At 45.1% G+C, this 20260-nt stretch overlaps 1 protein-coding gene across 1 annotated transcript; it reads right to left on the reverse strand.

Annotated features, from left to right (window-relative positions):
* Nucleotides 1-7899: 7899 nt before the first annotated feature.
* Nucleotides 7900-15637, reverse strand: LOC131573480 (cytoskeleton-associated protein 4-like). The gene is made up of 2 exons (XM_058827476.1): nucleotides 15136-15637; nucleotides 7900-10933 (listed from the first exon to the last, which is right to left on the reverse strand). Exons 1-2 carry the CDS (start codon nucleotides 15475-15477, stop codon nucleotides 9602-9604), a joined length of 1674 nt encoding a protein of 557 aa, XP_058683459.1. The 5' UTR covers nucleotides 15478-15637; the 3' UTR covers nucleotides 7900-9601.
* Nucleotides 15638-20260: the final 4623 nt, after the last annotated feature.

Raw genomic sequence — 20260 nt, forward strand, 5'->3', positions numbered from 1 at the left:
ATGTGCAAATAAGATCAAAACGAACAAGAAGAATTTCAGCTACACCTAAAATGTTGCTGTTATTTTTGAAAGGAGGTTAATTGGTGGTCTTCAGCCTTTCACTGCACTTTGGATCTTTCCCCAGAGGGAATTTTCTTTAACTGCAAGGATTCACTCTACCACATATACTGGAAACAATGTGAGAAAAGGATTTCTTCCAGCGGTAAAAACATTTCAGCAAGCACACTGATGAGGAATGTCTGGGATTCAAATACAGGGAAACCCATAGCTGATAGCCTGGAACTGAGGGAGATGTAACAAGGCAACTTAAAAAGAAAAAAGAAAGTTAATTACAAACATGTGTAAAGAATAAGGCAAAAAAAAGAAAACAGAGAAAGAATGGCTGGGATCCCATGGCAAAGTGACCGGTGGTGAGCTGTCATGCCCAAAGCCACAGGATGAGGCCCACAGCATTTATTGCTCACTGGAAGTAATTTTTCAAGTCAAGGAGCAATACTTCTCCAACATAAATGAAAAATTCCAGTCAGCAGAGGGTAACTGAAGCCCTCTTAAAACAAAAGTATCATTGAAGAGAGACTAATAAATCACCCAGTGACTAGATTTTTTCATTTGTACTGAAGACCTCCACTCTCAAATCTGGTCCCTGTGTCAAGCCCTTCCCTGTGATATTAACAAAGCACTTCAGGATGTGTTTATCTTTACTCAGTACAAACTTCAGAGGGACCTAAGCACTTTGAATTGGAAGTCAGCACTTTGGCTAGGAGTTTTGACTTGCTGCTGGGAGACTTAGCTGCTAGCCTGAGCCCTCAAGCCTCTCTTTGCCTGTATGAACCCATAGTAATTCCCTGCTTCTGCTTTCTGAAATGCAGACTGGCAGAGAGGGAAAGAAAGAAAGAATCTCCTCTGGGTTTGTCTGCACAAATCTGTAGTTAACCTCACTCCTAAAGCACAGGCTTTTGCCCAAATGCTTTAGAGATAAAGCAAGTTTGGGCTCACACTCAAGGTACAGTGTAGCTGCACCCTCCAAAACTCTCTTCCCTTTTTCAGGCAGCAGTACTGAGGTGAGCAGGATTCACCTGGTGATGGACATTTTCATGTTGTGATCTTGATTTCTTTTTGCAGGAATCAAGTGCTGATCTCTAGATTCAGCCATCATCCCAATACAAATTTACCTCCAGATTTTGTCCAGGAAATGTTAAAATCAGTGCTGCCTCTAAATAGTTCAGGCAAAAATACAAACACTGAACTTCACTCACTACACTACATCTTTTCTCAATTCTCTTTTGCCAATGCAAGAAAGCACACTTAGTCCTGAATGTGGATTGTGCTGTGAAGTCTGTAAGAACTTAGACTTATTTCACTGTTCTTCAGGAGGAGGAGAACTTTTTGTTAAGGTGACATGAAAAAAATTTGAAAGGAAAAATAAACAGCATTCCAAAAACTCTTTTTAATAGATGTGCTTCTTTTTATAGTTCAAATACTTTCACAAACAGGGATTTTGCTCTGTGCAACCATTTGAAACAGAAGCTCTGTTTCTGAATTAATTTTATAGGTAAAGTAGTAAATTATACCAGTTCTAATGAATGTGAAACATTAAACCTAAGGAAACTGAAGAGCTTTGTGAAGGCAAGTGCAAGCAAATCAGGATCTGAACAAAGGACAAAGTGGTAGTGCTCTTGGATAGATTCAGCCTTTACTCCATCTATTTGAGGTTTGGGGCAGACCTGGCTCATAAGCAAGAGAATCAGTACATGTGCTGCATGGGGCAGGTCCCAAAGATGTCATATGAGACCCGTAATTCTCTGCTAAAAGTACTTGCAGATCATCCACAACAACAGCAAAATTACATGTCAGTAGTAATTGCCCAAACCAGAAGAGAATGAAGCTCCTCACCCTACCCTTGGCTGTTCCTGTGGACTTTGGGGAAAATACATTAATTCTAACATGTTCTAACATGGGATTCCTGTTTTGGATTTATGGAGCTACCAGCACTTCTGGAGCACTTAGTTGCAAAGCTTAAAGTCCTTGATCTTACTCCTTGACCTGAATCAAAAACTATTTTTGAGGGTTATATTTAACAAATAACACCACTATCTATTGCCAACTTCATTATAAGTATTCCTTACATACTAAAAGAATGCAGAGAAGAAAGAGAAGATTCTTTGCCTTGGGAAGATTTATAAACTAATAAAGCTCCCCAAACACTGGAAAATATATAACAGGAGGCTGGAAAGCAGCAGGTATCTATTCTGTTTGGTACTTCTTCACCTTCCCCTCTCCCTGTGCCACACACACACTACTCCAATGGCCATAGAAGTCAACAGAGAAGGATCTATCTATGTCCATAGGCCCTGAATCATGTCCCAGGAAAAATTCTACAAAAGAGACAGGAGAGGACGCAGAAACACCTGAAAGTTATAAAAATGTCACAGGTGCCATGGTTGCCACCAGCCACGTGGACTGGTGTCTGTCTCTGCTGTGTGCCTCACTGCTTTAGCACACCTCCTCTGTCCCTCTCTGTTCTTTGGTTGCTCAGCTCCTTTGGTCAGACCTTTGGTCTGCTGTCTGACTGCACAGTGGATGGAAGGAGCAGTGACACAAAGGACAACTGGAGCCTGCACCCTCACTTCCTACAGCACCACAGCTTCTTTTTACCCCATGTTGTTACCAGCTAACCCAAATGTCCTTGTGTGATAATATACTCTGAAAGGTCTACAATGTCTCTCAGCCTGACTTAATCAAAGGAGGTTCTTCTGAACACAAAGGAGACCAGGAGGAGTCAGCCTGCTATCTCTATGGCTGCTGTGGCTTTAAAACTACAGTGACTTAGGGGGTATGGGGCTTTCTCCAGTAGGGTCCCCAAACTGCAGTCACTGAGAGGCTGTGACATTCTTTTGGGATACTGTAATGCAGTTTGATCACTGAATGCATTCAGCTACAGAGGTATTTTGCACGGCTCTAAGAGGTTATTATCACCTCAGTTAATTATACATAAGGATTCAGACTCTGGCAAACCTTAATTATCCTTCCATCAATCTCAAGGTCACAAAAGCTTAGTAGGGCTATTATTAGCAATACAAATATCTCCTTTCTGAATGGAAAAGCTGCTCCTTTTCATGCATATCTTATTTTAAAATGCTAAACACATTAGATAGAACCAAGAAACCACCTTGAGAATGTGCAATCCTCAATGGATGTGCTAAGACCAATACCATCTTTAGACGTGAATGTACAATATTAAAGATCTGGTATAGGGATGAGGCAAAAATTATCAGAATGGGGTGCTTGAAACCCATGTTTAATCCTAAAAAATATGCCCTTGGGAGAGTGGTTTGGTGCCTGGAGCATTCCAGTGGACAGGTGCCTAAATAAATCTTCTCATCCAGCACCTGTTTGAACCTCTGGGCTCTGGTGTTATATGCATGATGTAGAAATAACAACAGTTTCATTCACTCAGGGCACACATTCAGATCAATCAATGTCCCTTTTGTTTCTATCTGAGGGCTGTGATGGCATCTCTGAAGGCATCAGCTGAACATGTACCAGGTAGCTGCTCTGTCTGAAACTCTAGGCAGCTGGAAACAACAGCACGGAGAAGGCTGTCCCTCAGTGAAGAGCCTACTGCTGAGCATTAGGCTATCTACATTGTTAATCTTTTTGAACAGAAATAGTTAATAAACATGCCCTGAGGCCCATCCTGCTTGCCCAGCACCACAAACCATATTTCTTTAATCCATATACCACATAAGCCAGTACTAGCTCCTCTGACAATGTTCTTACAGTGCTTTGTCTAAACTCTGAGAAGGGATCTTGAAAAAGGAGAGCCTCGCTTCAGGATGGGAAGATTTGTTAGCTATTAGGTATTCTGGTAAGTAATTTGATGCACTCATAGGAAAGGAGAGAATTTTTTTTAACTTGAGGTGTTGGAAATTATTGTTGGGTATATTACACATTTACAATGTGGCTTTGGGTGAAGTGCTTTGGCCTAAATCTTGTACCAGGAAAGAAAAGGGGAATGTAGCTACCGACTTGAGTGGGATCTGGATCAGGACCCTTGTCACTCTGTAAAAATTTTCCAGTGGGATGGAAATTTTCTTTTGACCATACCGTTTCAATTTACGGACTTTGCACACTGGCTGAACAGACTAGAGGTAGTCTGCTGCCCTTCCCAGGTCTCTGGCTCACAGGCACACCACCTTGCAGGTTGGACCTCACTCCCTTGCAAAAGCATTTTGAGTTTCCAGGGCAGGGAACTATTTGGTTCAGTAAGGTTTTTTTGGCCTGAGTGACACCAAAGCGTGAACTATTCAAACACACTCTGGCAACTGCAAAGTTTTTGTTTTACCTGCCACTGACAAGGATATGAATTCCTATGTTTAGATCACATCTCTTGCAGTGCTCTCTCTAAACAAGCAGCTCTTCAGTGGCTCTCATCTTAAGGCATGGTTTTGCTTGTGACTTCAGATTTTTACTGTAAATCAATTAAAATCTAAGCATAATAGTCTGTATCCCCGTACTATGTATATACAGTTGAAAAATTTGGTGAAAAGGGAGAAATGAGGGCAAAAGAAAAAATTGTCAGAACTTCAGAAGTCAGAGCAATAAAAAAATTCAGAAGTTTCAAGGTAACCCTGATTATTTCTCCACTTGTTATGTTTTCCATCCTTACTCATAACTCTAGGATTCTATCCCAACCCCAACCTAAGCAGTATTGACAGGAAAGGATTATGCACTGGAATTTGACATATTTACATCTAGAGAGTGCCAAAGCAAAATCTTTCTGAGTGGAACAAAGCCGCCCTTATTTGAACTAGCTTCTTCCTCTAGAATTGCAGATGAACACCAGGGTGAGGCACAGGAGGAGTTAATTGTGTAATAAGTGTTTCCTCAAAACTATATATATATTTTTTTTTTTCAAAACAGGATACACAGTAAAATGAGAAATTGTTTCTTTGGCTTTTGTTTCTCTCACAGTGAAACAGGAATCACTTGAGAAGAGCTTTGTCCCCTTGATGCTAAGCAGAGCATCTAGTAGCATCATCTTGGAAAAGATTTTGAGATGTACTATTTGCAAATCTGTGGCAACCAAGGGAACACCTGCTCCATAAGCAAAAAAAATCAGAGTTCAGGGATGTCTTTGTCTGAGGTCTAGCAGGCTACAACTGTGATGCTGTCTTAACTCTGAATAGCTCTGGGGTTTAGTATTTGCATTATAAATGCAGGAATTATCGAGCTCTGCTCACATAAAAATATTTCCAAGTTCTTTCACTTTCCAAGTGCATGAGCAAGCACTGACTCTGGAGAAATTACATTATATTGGAAGCTTGCAATGGATTGTACACTAGAGACTCTGGAGAGGTTTTCCTGTGTGAGCAAGGACAAAATACACTTTTTGTTTGGGTGTCCAAGGCAGAATTTCCCTTTGAGTATCCCTGGTCAGCGTTAGACTAAATGGGTTCTTGGCAAGGGAATCACTTTTTTTTGCTGTTTGACCTCATGCCAAGATTTACAAATAGCTGTTCAAAAAGTCCTGAATGTAAATATTCTGAACAAGCATGTCTGACATTGGTGAATATCTGCACTTGGCTAGTGGAGGATGACAATGACCAAAATGCATGCAGGAAGGCCAGGGTAGCAGTAATGTACGAGTACTCAGAGGAGCAACAGGGATTAGCATCTCACAGTGCTAAGAATCACATAGCGCTGATATTAAACCCAAAAGAGCTACAGCTTCCCCCTCCCTAAACAGGTATAAACCAAGCAAGTGATGACACGACAAATGGGCCAGGGACCAGTTATTAGCAAAATGGCAAAACTGGGCAGAATAAGCGGCAGTTGCTTCTAGAATCAGCTCTGCAGTGGATGAAGGATTTTTCGGGGCGGTGGAGAGCATTAAACAGGGCACACGGGCCGGTGCCGCGGCGGGACCCGGGGAGGGGAAGCGGGGGGAACCTGGCGCCTGTCCTTTGCCAGCTGGATGTGCCAGGCCGGACATGTTCCCGGCCCCTGTCCCCGGAGTGAATCCCTGCGGCCCGGGCGGACGGGCGGACGGACGGACGGACGGGCTGGCGCAGAGCCCGTGCCGCTGCCGCGCCGCCGCCACCGGGGGGCGCCCGGCGCCGCCGCCTCCCCGCTCCGCGCCCTCAGCCCCGGGGAGCGGAGAGCGCTCGTCCTCCCCTGCCAGCCTGCCTCGCCCTCCGCTTGTCCGCGTCTCAACAGCCCCGTTTGCTCCGGCTCTCCTCCTGCAACATCTCGCCTCCCATCGTCGCCATCGTTCTCCTGGGGAGTCGCTCCAGCCCAGCCGCTCCTTTCCTGCAGGGCTCCAAACTGCACCGAGAGCACCCTTGGCAAGCGGAAGGGCCACGCTGGATGTTTTCTGGCTGCTGGGGTGTTTGTACATCTCAGACAGGCTTTTTTCCCGCAGTCATTTAATCTCTCTGCAGCTTTGTTTAAGGTACCAGCTGAGCTATGTCAAAAAAAGGTAGTAAAAACACTAAATCACTAATCCATGCTTTAATGAAACTTCCAACGCATACATTTAGACCACCAGATGCCCTTCTCAGTAATTTAGCTCAAGGCAGTGGTTGAATTCCCGCTGGGAGAAGTTCCTGCAGCAGCCCAAGATTTATCTCCATCACATTTGCCAGCGTAGCCCTTTCAAGAGCGATCCACAGTGCCTCAGTGAAATGGTTTCTCCATTTATGAGAGCCGAAAATGAAAGCAAGAGTTAATGAACAGGCCCGATCAATACCCCATCAATCAGGTAAGACAATTTATGTTGAAATTTATTACTGTAACAGCATGTTACTGATGAACTCCCAGTAGTATAAAGGAACACTGGCAACAGGCTCTGTCTTGCTAAAGACCTTCTCCACTGCTTCATTACAAAGTTGAAGAATGACAGTAAAGAGCAGCATTACGTCTGTGAGCATTTATGAGGAAATTAGGAAATGTTTTTATTGGATGAAAATGTCAAACAAGACATAAAAGCTGAGCCACCAGCCTGCCAAGGGATCCTTGTCTCTGTGCCTGCCTCCAGACATGTTATTATTTACAGAGAATTATTATTCTCATTTAGTGAAATAAATAATTTCAATAGCTTGCCATAAAAATTCAGTTACTAGAAGTGTAATTAGTAATTCTTTGCTTAATTTTTGATGTCAAATACAGCCCAGCTGCACTGCTGGCTTTAACAGCCCAAGTTCCAACATCATGCAGCTACTATGAAGTCACTGCATGCTGTCAGCCAGCTTGCTGCCAACAGGTTATCTCAAATATCTTTACACAGAAGAGCTTGGGTGCTCACCTGCTTTGTCAAGCACGTGTAGTTTAATTAAAGAGTTATGACCCATTTCTGTGACTTTGGCCTCAAGAATTGCCAGGATTTGATGATGCCCATACTCCTGAAATTACCCTTTCCCAAACTTTTGAAAGGCAGATATCCATCATGAGAATAGTATCAGTTGATGGGCCTAACAATCCAGCATTCCAAGCTAAGCAAAAGGAGCAGCCACTGTGGAAATATCACACAAGTTCTTTCTGCACATTATTTCTGTCCTACAAGCTTTGGGCACTGAGGAAGTCTTACAGAGGCCTTGCTGGCAGTGTCTGGCACAGAACTCACTCATGGCACAGATCAGGTATTTCACACTTTATGATCACCTTCTCGGCCTCCAGAGTCTGCTGGTCAACAGCAACACCTTGATGCGACTCAAACCCTGCTTCCAAGACTTGGTTTGTAACCACAGCAGGCAAAAGTGCCTCGACATTTCCCCATGGAAGCTGAGAGCAAGTACAGGGCTGCAGCACATCTGCTGCGTTTCCCCAAGCCCTTCCCTGTACCCCACTGGAAGCACCCTGGGAAATACAACAATAAGCAAGGAGCAATCAAAAAAAAGGTGCAAAGAATATTCCAAATGTTTATTATGTATTAAAAATACTGCAAATAAGCCATACAGTTCATTTCACAGTAACCTAAACAACATTGTTCAAGAACTTGAGAAGTCAACAAAGAACAGTGCAGTTCCAACAGTGACAACAGTTACCTTAATGCCATGGCTCCCTCTTTCTCTGACAGCAATTCTTTCCCATTTACAGCGGGAACAACACTGGATATGGTTCAGTATCCTATTTACCTAGGAGAACTCCTTTTCACTTGTGCTGTTCCCGTTTCTGGGAGATGCTATTTCTAGTAATTTTTCATCTAACACAGTTGAGGATCTGTCTAGTCCAGGCTGAAGTGGGCATGATGCCCATGGCCTATTTCCAAGGTATCCGTGTGCAGACTTCTTTACCAATTATTTGGATAAAGTTGAAAAGTAAACTCGAAAAGGAGAGATATTAGAAATCCTTTCCAAAAAGATAGAAAACCAAAGAAGCTTCACAAGAAAGCAGTTTTTAGAAGACCATCTACAGAATTATGACACTTTCTCCTCACTCTCCTAGAAGGTTCCTTTGCTACCAATGCCCCAGCCAGACACCTGGTGACAAAAATAGTGACAAGAATCAGGTGCCAAGTCCTGAATACGTAACTAGAGTTCAGGTCACTGTCAGCTGTGTGAAAACTTGGAAATGTATATGCCATAGAAGCAATTCTGCTGATTTCATGGTGATTTTCCCTCTTGTGTGTTTTGGAGTGTATTATTGCTGTTGTTAGCATGCTTGTTATACATGGAACACAACAGGTACAATTTTGGTCCTTCTCTTTCCTCAAATTTGTGATGATTTTTACAGAAAAACTCCTTATCAAAGACCACTTTCCAAGGAAGACACAGCCTAATCATGTAAACAGTCTAAAAATATGGCAAAAATATTACTGTACCCTCTTGAAATTAATCCAGTCCTTCAGATGTCCCTTCTAAGCACTGATCTTCTGCACCAGCAGCTGAAGATGCTGGCAAAGAAGCATGTGATCATGATGAATGAATCTCCTAGGCCTTAGCCCCAGGCAGTGCCACTTACCTCAGACCTTGTTAGTTCCTTGGTACAGATTAAGGTCTCAGAAATACACTACAGCTCAGCTGACCCTTGGTAAACTGACCACACATCTGAGTCCCAAACTGCAGAAACAGATGAGGTGCTCCACACTTGCACCACTCAAGTTCCCTGCAGTAAACAGTTTAAGATAGTTTGTTTCTTAAACCCAAATATACCAGTAAAATCCTCGGTGAGTGCAGCAGTATGCTTTGGGTACCAGAACAGCTGTAGCCCTTCTCCCTTCTGTGTGGGATTTCTAGTGTCAGTGTGAAACACCTTCATGCCATTAAATATGTGCCCATGCTAACGAGGCTGTAGTGCCTCAGTTACACCACTACACTTAACAGTGGTACAACTTCATAGAGAAGATGAGCCCTTAAGAAACTCAACCCCCAACTAAACTTGTGTTTTCTTAAAACAAAACTTAAGGGAAAGAAAAATCCAAACAACAAAAACTCCAAAAACACTACACGGAAATGAAAAAAAGGAAATAAGCAGAACTGTCTCTATTATTAAAGTATTCTTATTCTCTTTGGAGGTATCAAATTGCTTTAAAAAGAGTAAAAAACGGGGCATACAAAAGCTATTTTCCTTAACCCATTATTTGCCCAAGGAGCACCACTGCCTAAACTTTTTCATGTATTTTTTCTACTTTCACAAACAACCTTTCCAGATCATTCCTCAGGTCATCTATTGAGCTCTTCACAGACTCCAAGTTGTTCTCATTATTTTCAATTTTCACCGAATAGGCAACTAAACTATCCACTGCAGTTCTTATCATTTTCAAATCAGAATCAACCTGGCTAACAGAAGATCTCAGTTCATCTACAGAGCCTTCCATAGAAGAAAATTTTTCAAGGTAGCCTTGAGAATGTGCTTGACCTGCCTGATGATTGCCTTGATCCAACAAAGTACTGATTTGCTTCTGGATATCCTGGAGAGCACCAGAGGATGGCAAGCCACTGATGCTTCTCCTTAAGTTTTCCATGTCGTTGTACAGTGAAGTCTGTGCTTCACCAAGGTTTTTCAGAGCATCTGTGACTGAAGTTACATCTGCATTTGAGAGTCCCTGAAGAGTGGTAATGCTTTGTTCTAGGGTATTGAGCTTATTCTCATACTCTGCCTCCTTAGAAAGGAAAGATTCCAACTTTTCACTGTTTTGAGCAGCAACAGACGCTAGAGACTCTAGGCTGTCTTCTATGTGCCTCAATCGAGATTCCAGTCCTCCATTGCTCTTCCCAAAGGTTTCTAATGCTTTCCTGAAGAGTTCATTATCTTCCCATTTGTTGAGGTTGGCTTTAACTTGCAGTAAATCTTCATCAAGTCTTTTAATGTCACTAGGGAGCTGCATAATAGAACCCTCAGCTCTCAAAACTTTCTCTTGTAAAGCTTTTAATGAAAGGTGTTCAGTGTCCGCAGCCTCTTTGAACTTCTCATGTTCTTGTTTGAGGTTGACTAACTCTTTCACTTCAGTGTACACATCAGACTCCATGGAGTCTATTGTACTCTTCAAGGTCTCTATGTCCTTTTCTTTCATTTTCATGGATGCTTGCATTTCATCAAAAGCATCTTTTAGCACCTTAATTTCATGTTTATACACATCTGCCTGTTCTAGTGAACCAACCTTTGCTTTCATATTATTGATTTCATCTTGGCTCCTTTGCTGGACTTCAGTGAATACAGCAATGTTATCATTTATAGACTTGGTCAGCTCTGTTAGTCTCTCTTCCACAGTGTTTTCCAGAGATGTGAAGTCTCGTTCCCTTGCATCCTTCACCATGTGAATGCCATCAGACAAGTCTTTCAAAATTTCATTTTGCAGCTTCTGAAGCACTTCACTGATCCGGTTTATTTCACTCTCCCCTTGTTTAACAGCCTTCTCGCTCACCTCCTGCTTCTGCTGAACAATTTTCATCATGGATTCAAATTCTCCAATTGTGGTTTGAAGAGAACGTACCTAGGCCAGAAACACACATGGTTAATACCAGTTATTTCATCCTTTTTTGTCCAAGATCCTTATAGCCCTTGTTACCAGACGAAACGATTACCTTGCAATCCTTCATGTCCCATACCTGAAGTGACCCAGTGGCATACAGATATAGGAGGCATAAAAGCCCCAGCATCCTGAGCCTTCCAGCTCTATAGTACCTACACCTTCTGTTAAGTGTCCTTGGCCTCACTGACCTGCCACTCATGATCCAGGAAATCTGTGGCAGTGAAAAAGGATCCCTGGTTTCCAGAATTTGCATGCACACCCCCAAACCATCCCTCCCCTATAGGATTCCTGGTTCTAAAGACCACAAGTCTTTAGAAAAAGGAGGGACGGGGGGAAAACCAATCCAAAATAATATCTGGCATCAAGTTCTGAATATAGAAAAGCTGGGATTAGATTTTATCAGTCAAGAATACCGAAGAGCAATTCCTGACCATGGAAAGGAAGTTTCACAGTAGACAACAAAGAGCAACAGGAAAAATTAGGGGGAGAGTAGAGCTGGGATGGGCCAAGGAATGGAAATAGTAATCATGACATTTTGCTGCTCCTAGGGACCAAGAGAAACACAAGAGATTGGGGTTTTTTTGTTAACTATTTTTTTAAAATTAGAAAAAATAAGTAAGTCTTTAATGTTCTAAATAGTTAGCAGCTTGTTTTTCCCACTCCTGCATACACCCACACAGTCACAGTGAGCAGAGCGCATGTATGGACACACAGAGAACAAAAGCACAGCAGCTGCCAAGGGCCTGCCTTGCATCTAGCTCAGGTTAACAGAAAGTTCCTACCACTGCATCAGGTACGCTATTAAACCTCCCAATTACAAAAACTATCTTTACAACTGGTTTTAGTAGCAGCCAGAGGGAAAAGGTCAAGGGGTGAGGGGCTGTCACATTCGTTTACTCTCACATTTATAGGTAAGATCCAGGCCAGGGAAGCACACATTACTTAATTTTGAGGCCAAGCAGAGCATCAGTCTTAAGACTGTGGAGAAATCTTTTTGTGCATGTGTGGGTTGTACTTTCTTAAACTTAGTAAAGCAATGTAAGAACTCCCACTGGCTGCAAGAGGAATCCATCACACAGAAAATACCTCAAGGCTTTGGCAGGATGGCAAGTGCTGAGTAATGCATGTTGCCTTGCCTCACACTACTCCCTGTGTCTGAGGGGTACATTAATCAGCCATGCCACATGGGCTGCCATGTTTACTGATTAGATACACAGCTGGAGGGGTGGTTTTTTCTATAAATAGAAAGAAATATATTTTATATGGTTTTAGAATACAGAGTTGCTTTTTTTTTTATTCTTTTCAACTGAAGCAGGCCCCAGCAGTTCCCTGACTGACTCTGAACCTAGACATTATTTTCAAAATACCAAACAGTCATCCTAATTAGAAATTAAGCTATTTCTATGTATTTTTGAAGATCCCTGGCCAAATCCTCCTTAGTTTTGAAAGTCTACACGGTACAAGGATTGTAGAGTTTGGCCATGAGACTTGCCCTTGCTTTGACAGATCCCTGCAGTTTGAAGAATACCCATTAAGATTACTTCTTCTCTTCCTCTTCAGCAGAAAGGTTTCTAATGTCTTTACTTTCCCTACACTTGTATTCTCTAGTTTCCCATTGGAAATTAGAAATGACCTAAGGGGAAGGGGTGGAGAAGGTAATACTGCCATACACATTGCAGCTGGGCACCCGTCATTAGACTGACTTACCCTCATTTTCATTACATCTTAGCTGTCATTCATTCTGATTATTTCCACAGAGAGCAGAGAGCTTTTTCTGTATCACTATAAATGGAGGTCAGAAATCTAACAGGACAACACAGGAAAATTCTCCTCCCCCTCCTTTTACAGTGACACATTTCAACCAAATCACCAAATTCATATTTGCAAGTAACTATCTTTTTAGTCTAAGCAATCAGAAATAGCCAGAACTCTCCAGAGGGTTGAGCCTCTGCAACTGTATGACTCATAGAGATGGATCCCACCTCACTCCACTGCATTCAGGCAATGCTCATGGTGGAAGTTGAAGCTATTCCCCATCTGGGCCAGCCACTTGAAGATCAGAGAGCTCTGATATAATAAAATGGACTGGGGTCTTCAAATTATACCAGCTTCTAATCTGATTTGTCCTAACCAAAAGCCACCAAGACTCAAAGCAATACCCTTGCACAAATGACCTTGGCCTCTCTGAGAACGGTGCTATGCAAAAGACTAAACCTCCACATCATTTCCTTTCTCTTCGATGTGTAAAGCAGATGGGTTTATATAATGCTTACTCCTGACAGAAGCTCTGCAGTCAGACGAAGGGCAAAGCAACACAGCAGCCTCTGCTGATGGCACTCTACGAGTACAGCACAGGATCCTGCACCTTTGTAAAGCAATGAAATACAGCCTGCTCTCCTCTCCCTCAAGTACCTTTCTGTGCCACCAAACCACAGCAACTGAAATTTCCAAGAGTTACATCGAAACCCTGTGATCTTTCCCCCACCTTTAACAGCCATCTGCTATCACAGCAAGTAAGTTTCAGTTGTCTTTGAAACCAATTATTTATAAACTTCTGTTATATACTCCTCTCCTAGAATACATAACACATACTTCCGATTTTCTGCAATGACATGGAGATGGGAGGCAGTAAATTGTCCCCATCCTTTGATTAGAAGGGCTTATACATTGCATGTACATCTGAGTTCTATACTCATGTACTGTAGTTTTACATCTTGCCATTGCAATTTCTTCCTTCTTACAAGCAGTCCACAAAAATGGCTTAAAACCCAGTAAAAAGCAACAACCTTTGCCAGTTCAAATCACTGTCCTGTCATCACTGAGTAAACCCCTCAGGATTTAAAATTAGCTTCAGACACAGCCCTATAGCCCTGAAGTTTATAACTCTTCTCCCTCACATACATGAATTTTCCTTTTCCTCCTTGTTGTATGGGACAGGAAACACCAAGAGTGACAATATAATCTCCACACATTCAGGCCACTGTGTTTCTGGAAGCACCACTGAACAGCCAGGAGATCTCTGCCAGTGCCTGTCCCCCACTGCCAGCCCAGGTCCAAGCTCGTGGGGAATACAGGGAATCCAAATGGTCTGCCATGCAGAAAGCAGTCAAGCTGAGACAAGAATTTCCTTTTTTTTGATCTGACTCAGTCATAACTTTACATACTGTCTTCCAACCAATTAACCTACTCCTGGGAAACGAGTTGAATTGTATGTTGATGATATGCAATCACAGATGCCATTTTTAAAGGTTTCAGGCACCCTAGGATGTATCCAAGTGGATACTGCTATTTGTAAAACTATAGCTGGGAGGCTAATAAGGGCCAGAGTTAAAAAAAAAAAAGAAAAAAAAAAAGAGAGAAATGAGCATTTGTTTCATTTCATTTGAGCCACATCCTGTGCCAGCAACTTCACCGTTTTTCCATGATCCTGGACCACCTTAGGCACTGCCTTGGACACTGCGAGCCTCACTCCCTTGGCCAGAGAGTGCGGCAGGAACGTGGGAGGCAGGGTACTGCAGCACTGTTTCTGGCACAGGCACTGTTGTTCGGCGAAGCTCACATGGGTTTTGTTTTGTAGAGCGTGGGGACGCTGAGGCAGGATCCTGCCCCATTCTGACGGCGCTGCCACCCCATGTCCCTTGGCGTGCACACCTGCCTACTCAGGCAGCGACGAGCGGCTCGTTCGCCCCGCTAGGTTTAGTGATTTGAAGATGCAGAAGCAGGGGCAGCAGCTCCTTCGGAAAGCAGGGCGCGGGCTGCTTTCCATAAAATGGCTTCAGGCACAGGCCCTGGAAAAGCCAGCTGGGGGCTGCGGCCACCGCCGCGGGGTCCCGGCCCGCCCCGTCCCGCCCAGCTCTACGCTGCCTGGCAGGGATTTCTCGCAGCTCTGGGGCCACGTTTGCAGGCACGGGGAATACCGCGGCCCTGACTCCATCCGCCCCTATGATGCCATGAAAGCATCTCTGAGGGAGCGCGGAAGAGGAGGGGAAGCCAACGGGACACGTTCGCTTTTCCGCAAGCCAGGCCACCCGAGAGCTGCACAGCTCCTTATTTAAGGGGCGAACCCCCGCGCCCGCCCCCCTGCACGGGCGGCTGCTGCCCCCCGGCCCGCCGAGCAGCACCGAGCGCCCCGACGGTCCCCAGCCCGCCCGGCGCCGCGCTACCTTCTGCACCACGGTGTCCAGGGTGGCGGCCAGCTCCTGCCGCTGCCGGCCCGAGGCCTCCACCTCCCGGGCGCTCCGCCCGACCTCCTCCTGCAGCTGCAGCATGTACCAGCCGGCGGGCAGCGCGGCGCCCAGCACCACCGCGGCGCTCAGCAGCATCGCCCAGCTACGGCGGGGGCCGGCGCCGGAGCGGCCCCCCCCGCCGGCCCTGCCGCCCCGGCCGTGCCCCGCCGCCGCCGGCTTCTTTACCGGCAGCTCCTCGGCGCCGCCGGGCTGCGCGCCCTTCTCGTTGGCGGCGGGCGGGCTGCCCCCCTTAGTGCCCCGGTGCTTGGCGGCCGACATGGCGGGACGCCGCCGCCGTACGCAGAGCGGGAGCAGCGGGAGTAGGCGAAGGAGAGAGACAGAGAGGATGGAGGGAAGGCGGAGGCGCCGGCCCGGGCCGCGCCACACTCCCCGCCCCGCCCCGGCGCCCGCCCCGGGGAGCCGCCACGCACACGGGGATGGGCCGCGGCCCTGCCGGGGGGCAGACGTGGCGCGCAGGGCCCAGCCCCATCCCCAGGGGAGCGATGGGACCGGGAAGCGGCGAGCGGGGCCGGGAGGGGAGGAAGCGTCGGCCCAGCTCCGCGATTAGAGACCTTCTCCCGACCCTGTGTGGGGGTCTCGGAGCGGGGAGCGCTCTCCAGCCTCCGGCGCCGGGCGTCCCCCGATCCAGACAAGTCCCTTTGCCAGGTTTTGGCCCCGCGCCTAAAGTTTTCGTTGTTTCTGGATTCTGCCTCACGCACCTTCTGTTTTGCTTGGTTGTGATTTAGGCTGGAATAGCTGCAGCAAGCTCCGGAATGACTGAGAGAAAGTTATTTTCTCCATCGGCAACCCCTCTCCCCAACCCATTTCTAGTGCCTGCAGAGCAGAGATTTGGCATCGGGCTGGTCCCTGGGGACCCAGCAGCTGCTGCCCTGGCTGGCAGGAGCGCTCCAGGCCCCAGGCAAGCCCCTCTCAGGTCACGGACGGCTTTGTCCGAGATGGAGAGGCCAGGAGCTCAGCACCGAGTCTGCCCACAGAGCCTTTCCGCTCCGAGCATGCTTCTTTGCCTCCCCATGCCGACAGGAGCCTGCTGCCTTCATCTTCCCCACGGAGCGAATCCTGGCACAGGACGGGAAAGGAAAGGCTGTGGAGGCCTTCCTTCCCCTGTGCCGCGGGCTCCAGCTGGAGATTGAGGCACTGAATGTATCTGTTTCTCCATTTGATTACAGAAAGAAATTTTGGCTTGGAAGACCTTGTCTTTTTGGTTTTCCTTTGATTACAGTATATTCTTCCTTTACAAATATATATACATAAAAAATAAATTTTATGTTGAGTATTACCTAGAAACAGTGAATCGTAAAGTCAGCAGGATCACAGCCTCTGATGTCAGCCTGTCAAATACAGTTCCACCTCTGCCAAGGCTTAGGATGAACTGAACTGTTAAGTCTGTACATGATGTTCTAGTAACTACTAGAATAGGTGATAAGAGGAGAATTTATAGTGAATTGTCTCAGGCATTTTGTTAGCACAATTCTAGCAAACGCACAGACCTGAGAAGATGTTGGAGTGACTGCAGGTTATGGGCACCACAACAGAACTTATTGACCCTAACAAGTAACAGCTTGCATAGGGTCAGGAGGTTGTCTTAAATATATCCCAGAGGTGGCTGAAGATGGTATGAGGGGGCTTGCACTAAAGCATATGAGGAAATCACAGAATAATCTGTTTTCCTCAATACAATGACAGTAGAAATCTTCAGCAGCAAACAAAGCACCCTGGGAAAGCTACAAAAGCAGTTTCCACTGTGAGCATTTAGCCACAGCCTCACACTTTATGAGAAAGGGATATCAGGTTTCTGTTTAGGAAGGGCCTAGAAAGGCTAGGATTTGTAGCAGTACCCTAAGACCCAGGATTTTAGCTCTGAAGCTGTTTATTTCAGAGTTTACTATAAGAACTGAGCCATATGGACTTCACCAGAGAGAATAATCAAGAGGATCATCAATGTTAAGTATCAAGGGATGTAAATCTGTTTCAGGGGGTAAGGCAGTAAGGTAACTGTCACTATTTCTCCTTCTCTCGCTTGGTACTGACAAGGAAAATGTTAGCAATGTACTACCTAAAGATATTTCTCACCATGGAACCAATTCAAGGTATTTCTGACCAAGAATACCATTCTACAAATAGCTTTTTGTTGTATTTGACACTGGTGGGTCAAACTCCATTTCCTTTGTACAGAAAGACCAGCTACTAGTGCTGAGGGGACTAATTAGGAATTTGCTGAGGTGGTAAAGTTGCTAGACAATGCAGACTGGTGTGTTGGGGAAGCTACTGATGTATCATTTTCTCTCAGAAGTGTCAATGTCCTGCTTTGCCTTTGTGTGAATTTGAAGACAAATACTTCAGTGGGGAGAAGTAGCAACCCTGTTAGCCTCTCACAAGACTTATTTCCCCTTGGAATACAGGAAACTTCACAGAAGAACAAGCTGAGAAAGCATCCTTCCACCTGCCTTGTAGTCTTTCTGTCTTGACCTTGAGCCTATTATCAAATCTGGGCCTGATGATCTCAGTCAACCCAGAGTCTTAACATCCATCTGCTAGCACTAAAGCCAGTCTGCCTGGCTCAGTTATTAGGATTAGGGAAAAATGTCTTGTGACTTTATGTTCTCAACTGAGTTGTCATGGGCCCTGGCATAAACTATAGCATGCCTTGCCCTTTCCCTCTCCTCCCACGCTAACCATGAGTTAGCCACATACTGAGACATTTCTGACCTGTGGGGCCAAATGCAGCTGCACATCCTATCCATTCCATAGCTGCCTTGCTGTTTGCTGGACAAAGCAGAGCACTAATTGAAGGCTTTACTGTCTTTGACAGTTTTACTGGTAACAGTAAGGAAGGTTATGAGCCAACTTGTTGCAAAGAGTGAGCACAAACTAGTCCTTCATTTCAATTAACAGTGCTTCTGTAGTGAAAGGCCAAGAGTTAAAGTCAATTAGAGACACTAGTCAAAATTCCAAATGTGTACCTTTATTGTGGTTTAACTCCATCCAGGAAATAAGCACCACAGTTGCTCTCTCTCACCCCACATGTCCCCAGTGGGATGAGGGAGAGAATCAGAAGGGTAGAAGTGAGAAAACTTGTGGGTTGAGATAAAAGAAGTTTAATAATGGAAAAAAAATAGAATAATATTAAATTGTAATAAAAATGAAAATAACGAAGAGATAAATAAAAGCCAATAAAGACAAGTGATGCAAATGAAAACAATTTCTCACCAGAAACTGACTGGTGGCCAGCCAGTCCCCAGGCTGTGCCCCTGCGCCAACCTTTCCACAGTTTTATTGCTGACCACAATGCCATATGGTATGGAATATCCCTTGGGTCAGTGTGGTCAGCTGTCCTGGCTGTGTCCTCTCCCAACTTCTTGTGCACCCTCCTTCTGGCTGCTGAGGTGGGGTGAGAGGCAGAAAAGGCCTTGACCCAGTGTAAGCACCTAAAGTATCCCAGTGTTATCAACACTGTTTTCAAAACAAATCCAAAACACAGCCCCTTGGAAGCTACTAGGAAGAAAATTAACTCTGTCCCTGCCAAATACAGGACATACATGCATGAGCTTTATAGGACACAAGGACATTGATCTTGTTAATTGAGCAGAACAAATGTAAAGGCTGTACAATCATTTTTCTGGCTGACATTGGGGACACCAGAAAATGAGAAATGAGCAGCATTTCTCTGAGGAGAAGATCTCTCTAGTAAGTAATCTACTTCAAGATCCATATAGTGGCCTACATCTTCAGTGCCTCTGGATCAGAAAGAATTGATACCACAAAGAAGGTGAAGTGCTGAGTACTGCAGTGTCTTATTCTTGGCTTTTGGACCAAAATCTCAAAGCATGTCCTTGGTGCCTCAGCTATACATACAGATGTACATCTCTGATATGGTAGGTAGGTAGGTAGGTAGATAGATAGATAGATAGATAGATAGATAGATAGATAGATTAGATAGATTAGATAGATAGAGCAAGCTATTCACTTAAGGATGGGCTCCAAAACAGCTGTTGTGCTTATGAGAGATGGACACTGCTATAACTGGGGGAAAAAAAATTGTTTTAAAGCCATCCCTTTCTGGAATACCATCCCTTACTCCATGATTTAGGTGGCATCCCTGAGATACTTTTCCCCCTGAAGTTATCTTTCATACCAGTATTTAGAAGCTACTTCACTTGGTGAGGCTGGCCCTGTGCAAGCCAGGCCACTGAGCAGCACAGGTTTCCACAGCTACCAGTCCACAGAGACATAAAATGGACCCTGAATCACTGGCCCTGGTGTTTTTGCAATCTTTGTGCAGTTTTAGTGTGTTAATAAAAAGTGTCAGCAGTCATCACAGCAAAGACTTGTGTTTTTCCCATATTTCAGATTGTGTCTAACCAAAAATGGATGTAAAAAACAATAAATAAATGATGTCCTTGGAAGTTGCAACAGTTCTGTACAAAGCAGTCCATCTGCGTACCATCACAGTCTTCTCCAAAATCCTTTGGAGCCTCTTTTAGACTTGTCATTGCCATGTGACATGCACAAAGTGGGGCAAAGTAGTGCAAATACAGTTATTTAAAACATCGTCTTCTTTGTAGAAGCTATCGGATTAGACTGTTGGACTTAATCCCATTTAATATCTCTGAAGGCCGGGCTGACAGGTGCTCTGCATCGCTGCAAGCAAGCGCTCCCTCTCCAGCCGAGCACTTGGCACTCGCGTAGCCAAACTCGGTTCCCCGCTTCGAGACCCTGATTTTATAGCAGAGGTTACTGGGACCTACAGAGGGCTTTGGTCTACCCGACTACAACACCTATTCTGTGTAGCTCACCACGTGTGCTAAAGGCTATCAGCAGAAGGGGAGCTCTGTCTTCATGATCGGCAAGGCCGGCGTTAGCGAGCTCTTGCCTCAGAGATGACTGCCGGTGTTTTGCCCTCCGTGCTTCCTGGTGGGTGAGGCACCGGTGGCACGTAGCTCCTGTGACAGAAGTGGTGATGACCCTGACAGGTACTGCTGGCCCAGCGGGTGCGTGAAGCTGCCAGTGCATGAGGTCAATACAGCAATAAGCAAAGCATTTG

Source organism: Poecile atricapillus, chromosome Z, assembly GCF_030490865.1.
Source record: "Poecile atricapillus isolate bPoeAtr1 chromosome Z, bPoeAtr1.hap1, whole genome shotgun sequence".
Lineage (NCBI taxonomy): Eukaryota > Metazoa > Chordata > Aves > Passeriformes > Paridae > Poecile > Poecile atricapillus.

Excerpts from the sequence above, each read along its gene's own strand:
- LOC131573480 (XM_058827476.1), bottom strand. The coding sequence starts at position 15,477 with ATGTCGGCCGCCAAGCACCGGGGCACTAAGGGGGGCAGCCCGCCCGCC. Across the intron at positions 10,934-15,135 it reads TGGACACCGTGGTGCAGAAG|GTACGTTCTCTTCAAACCAC; the intron begins GTAGCGCGGCGC and ends TTTCTGGCCTAG.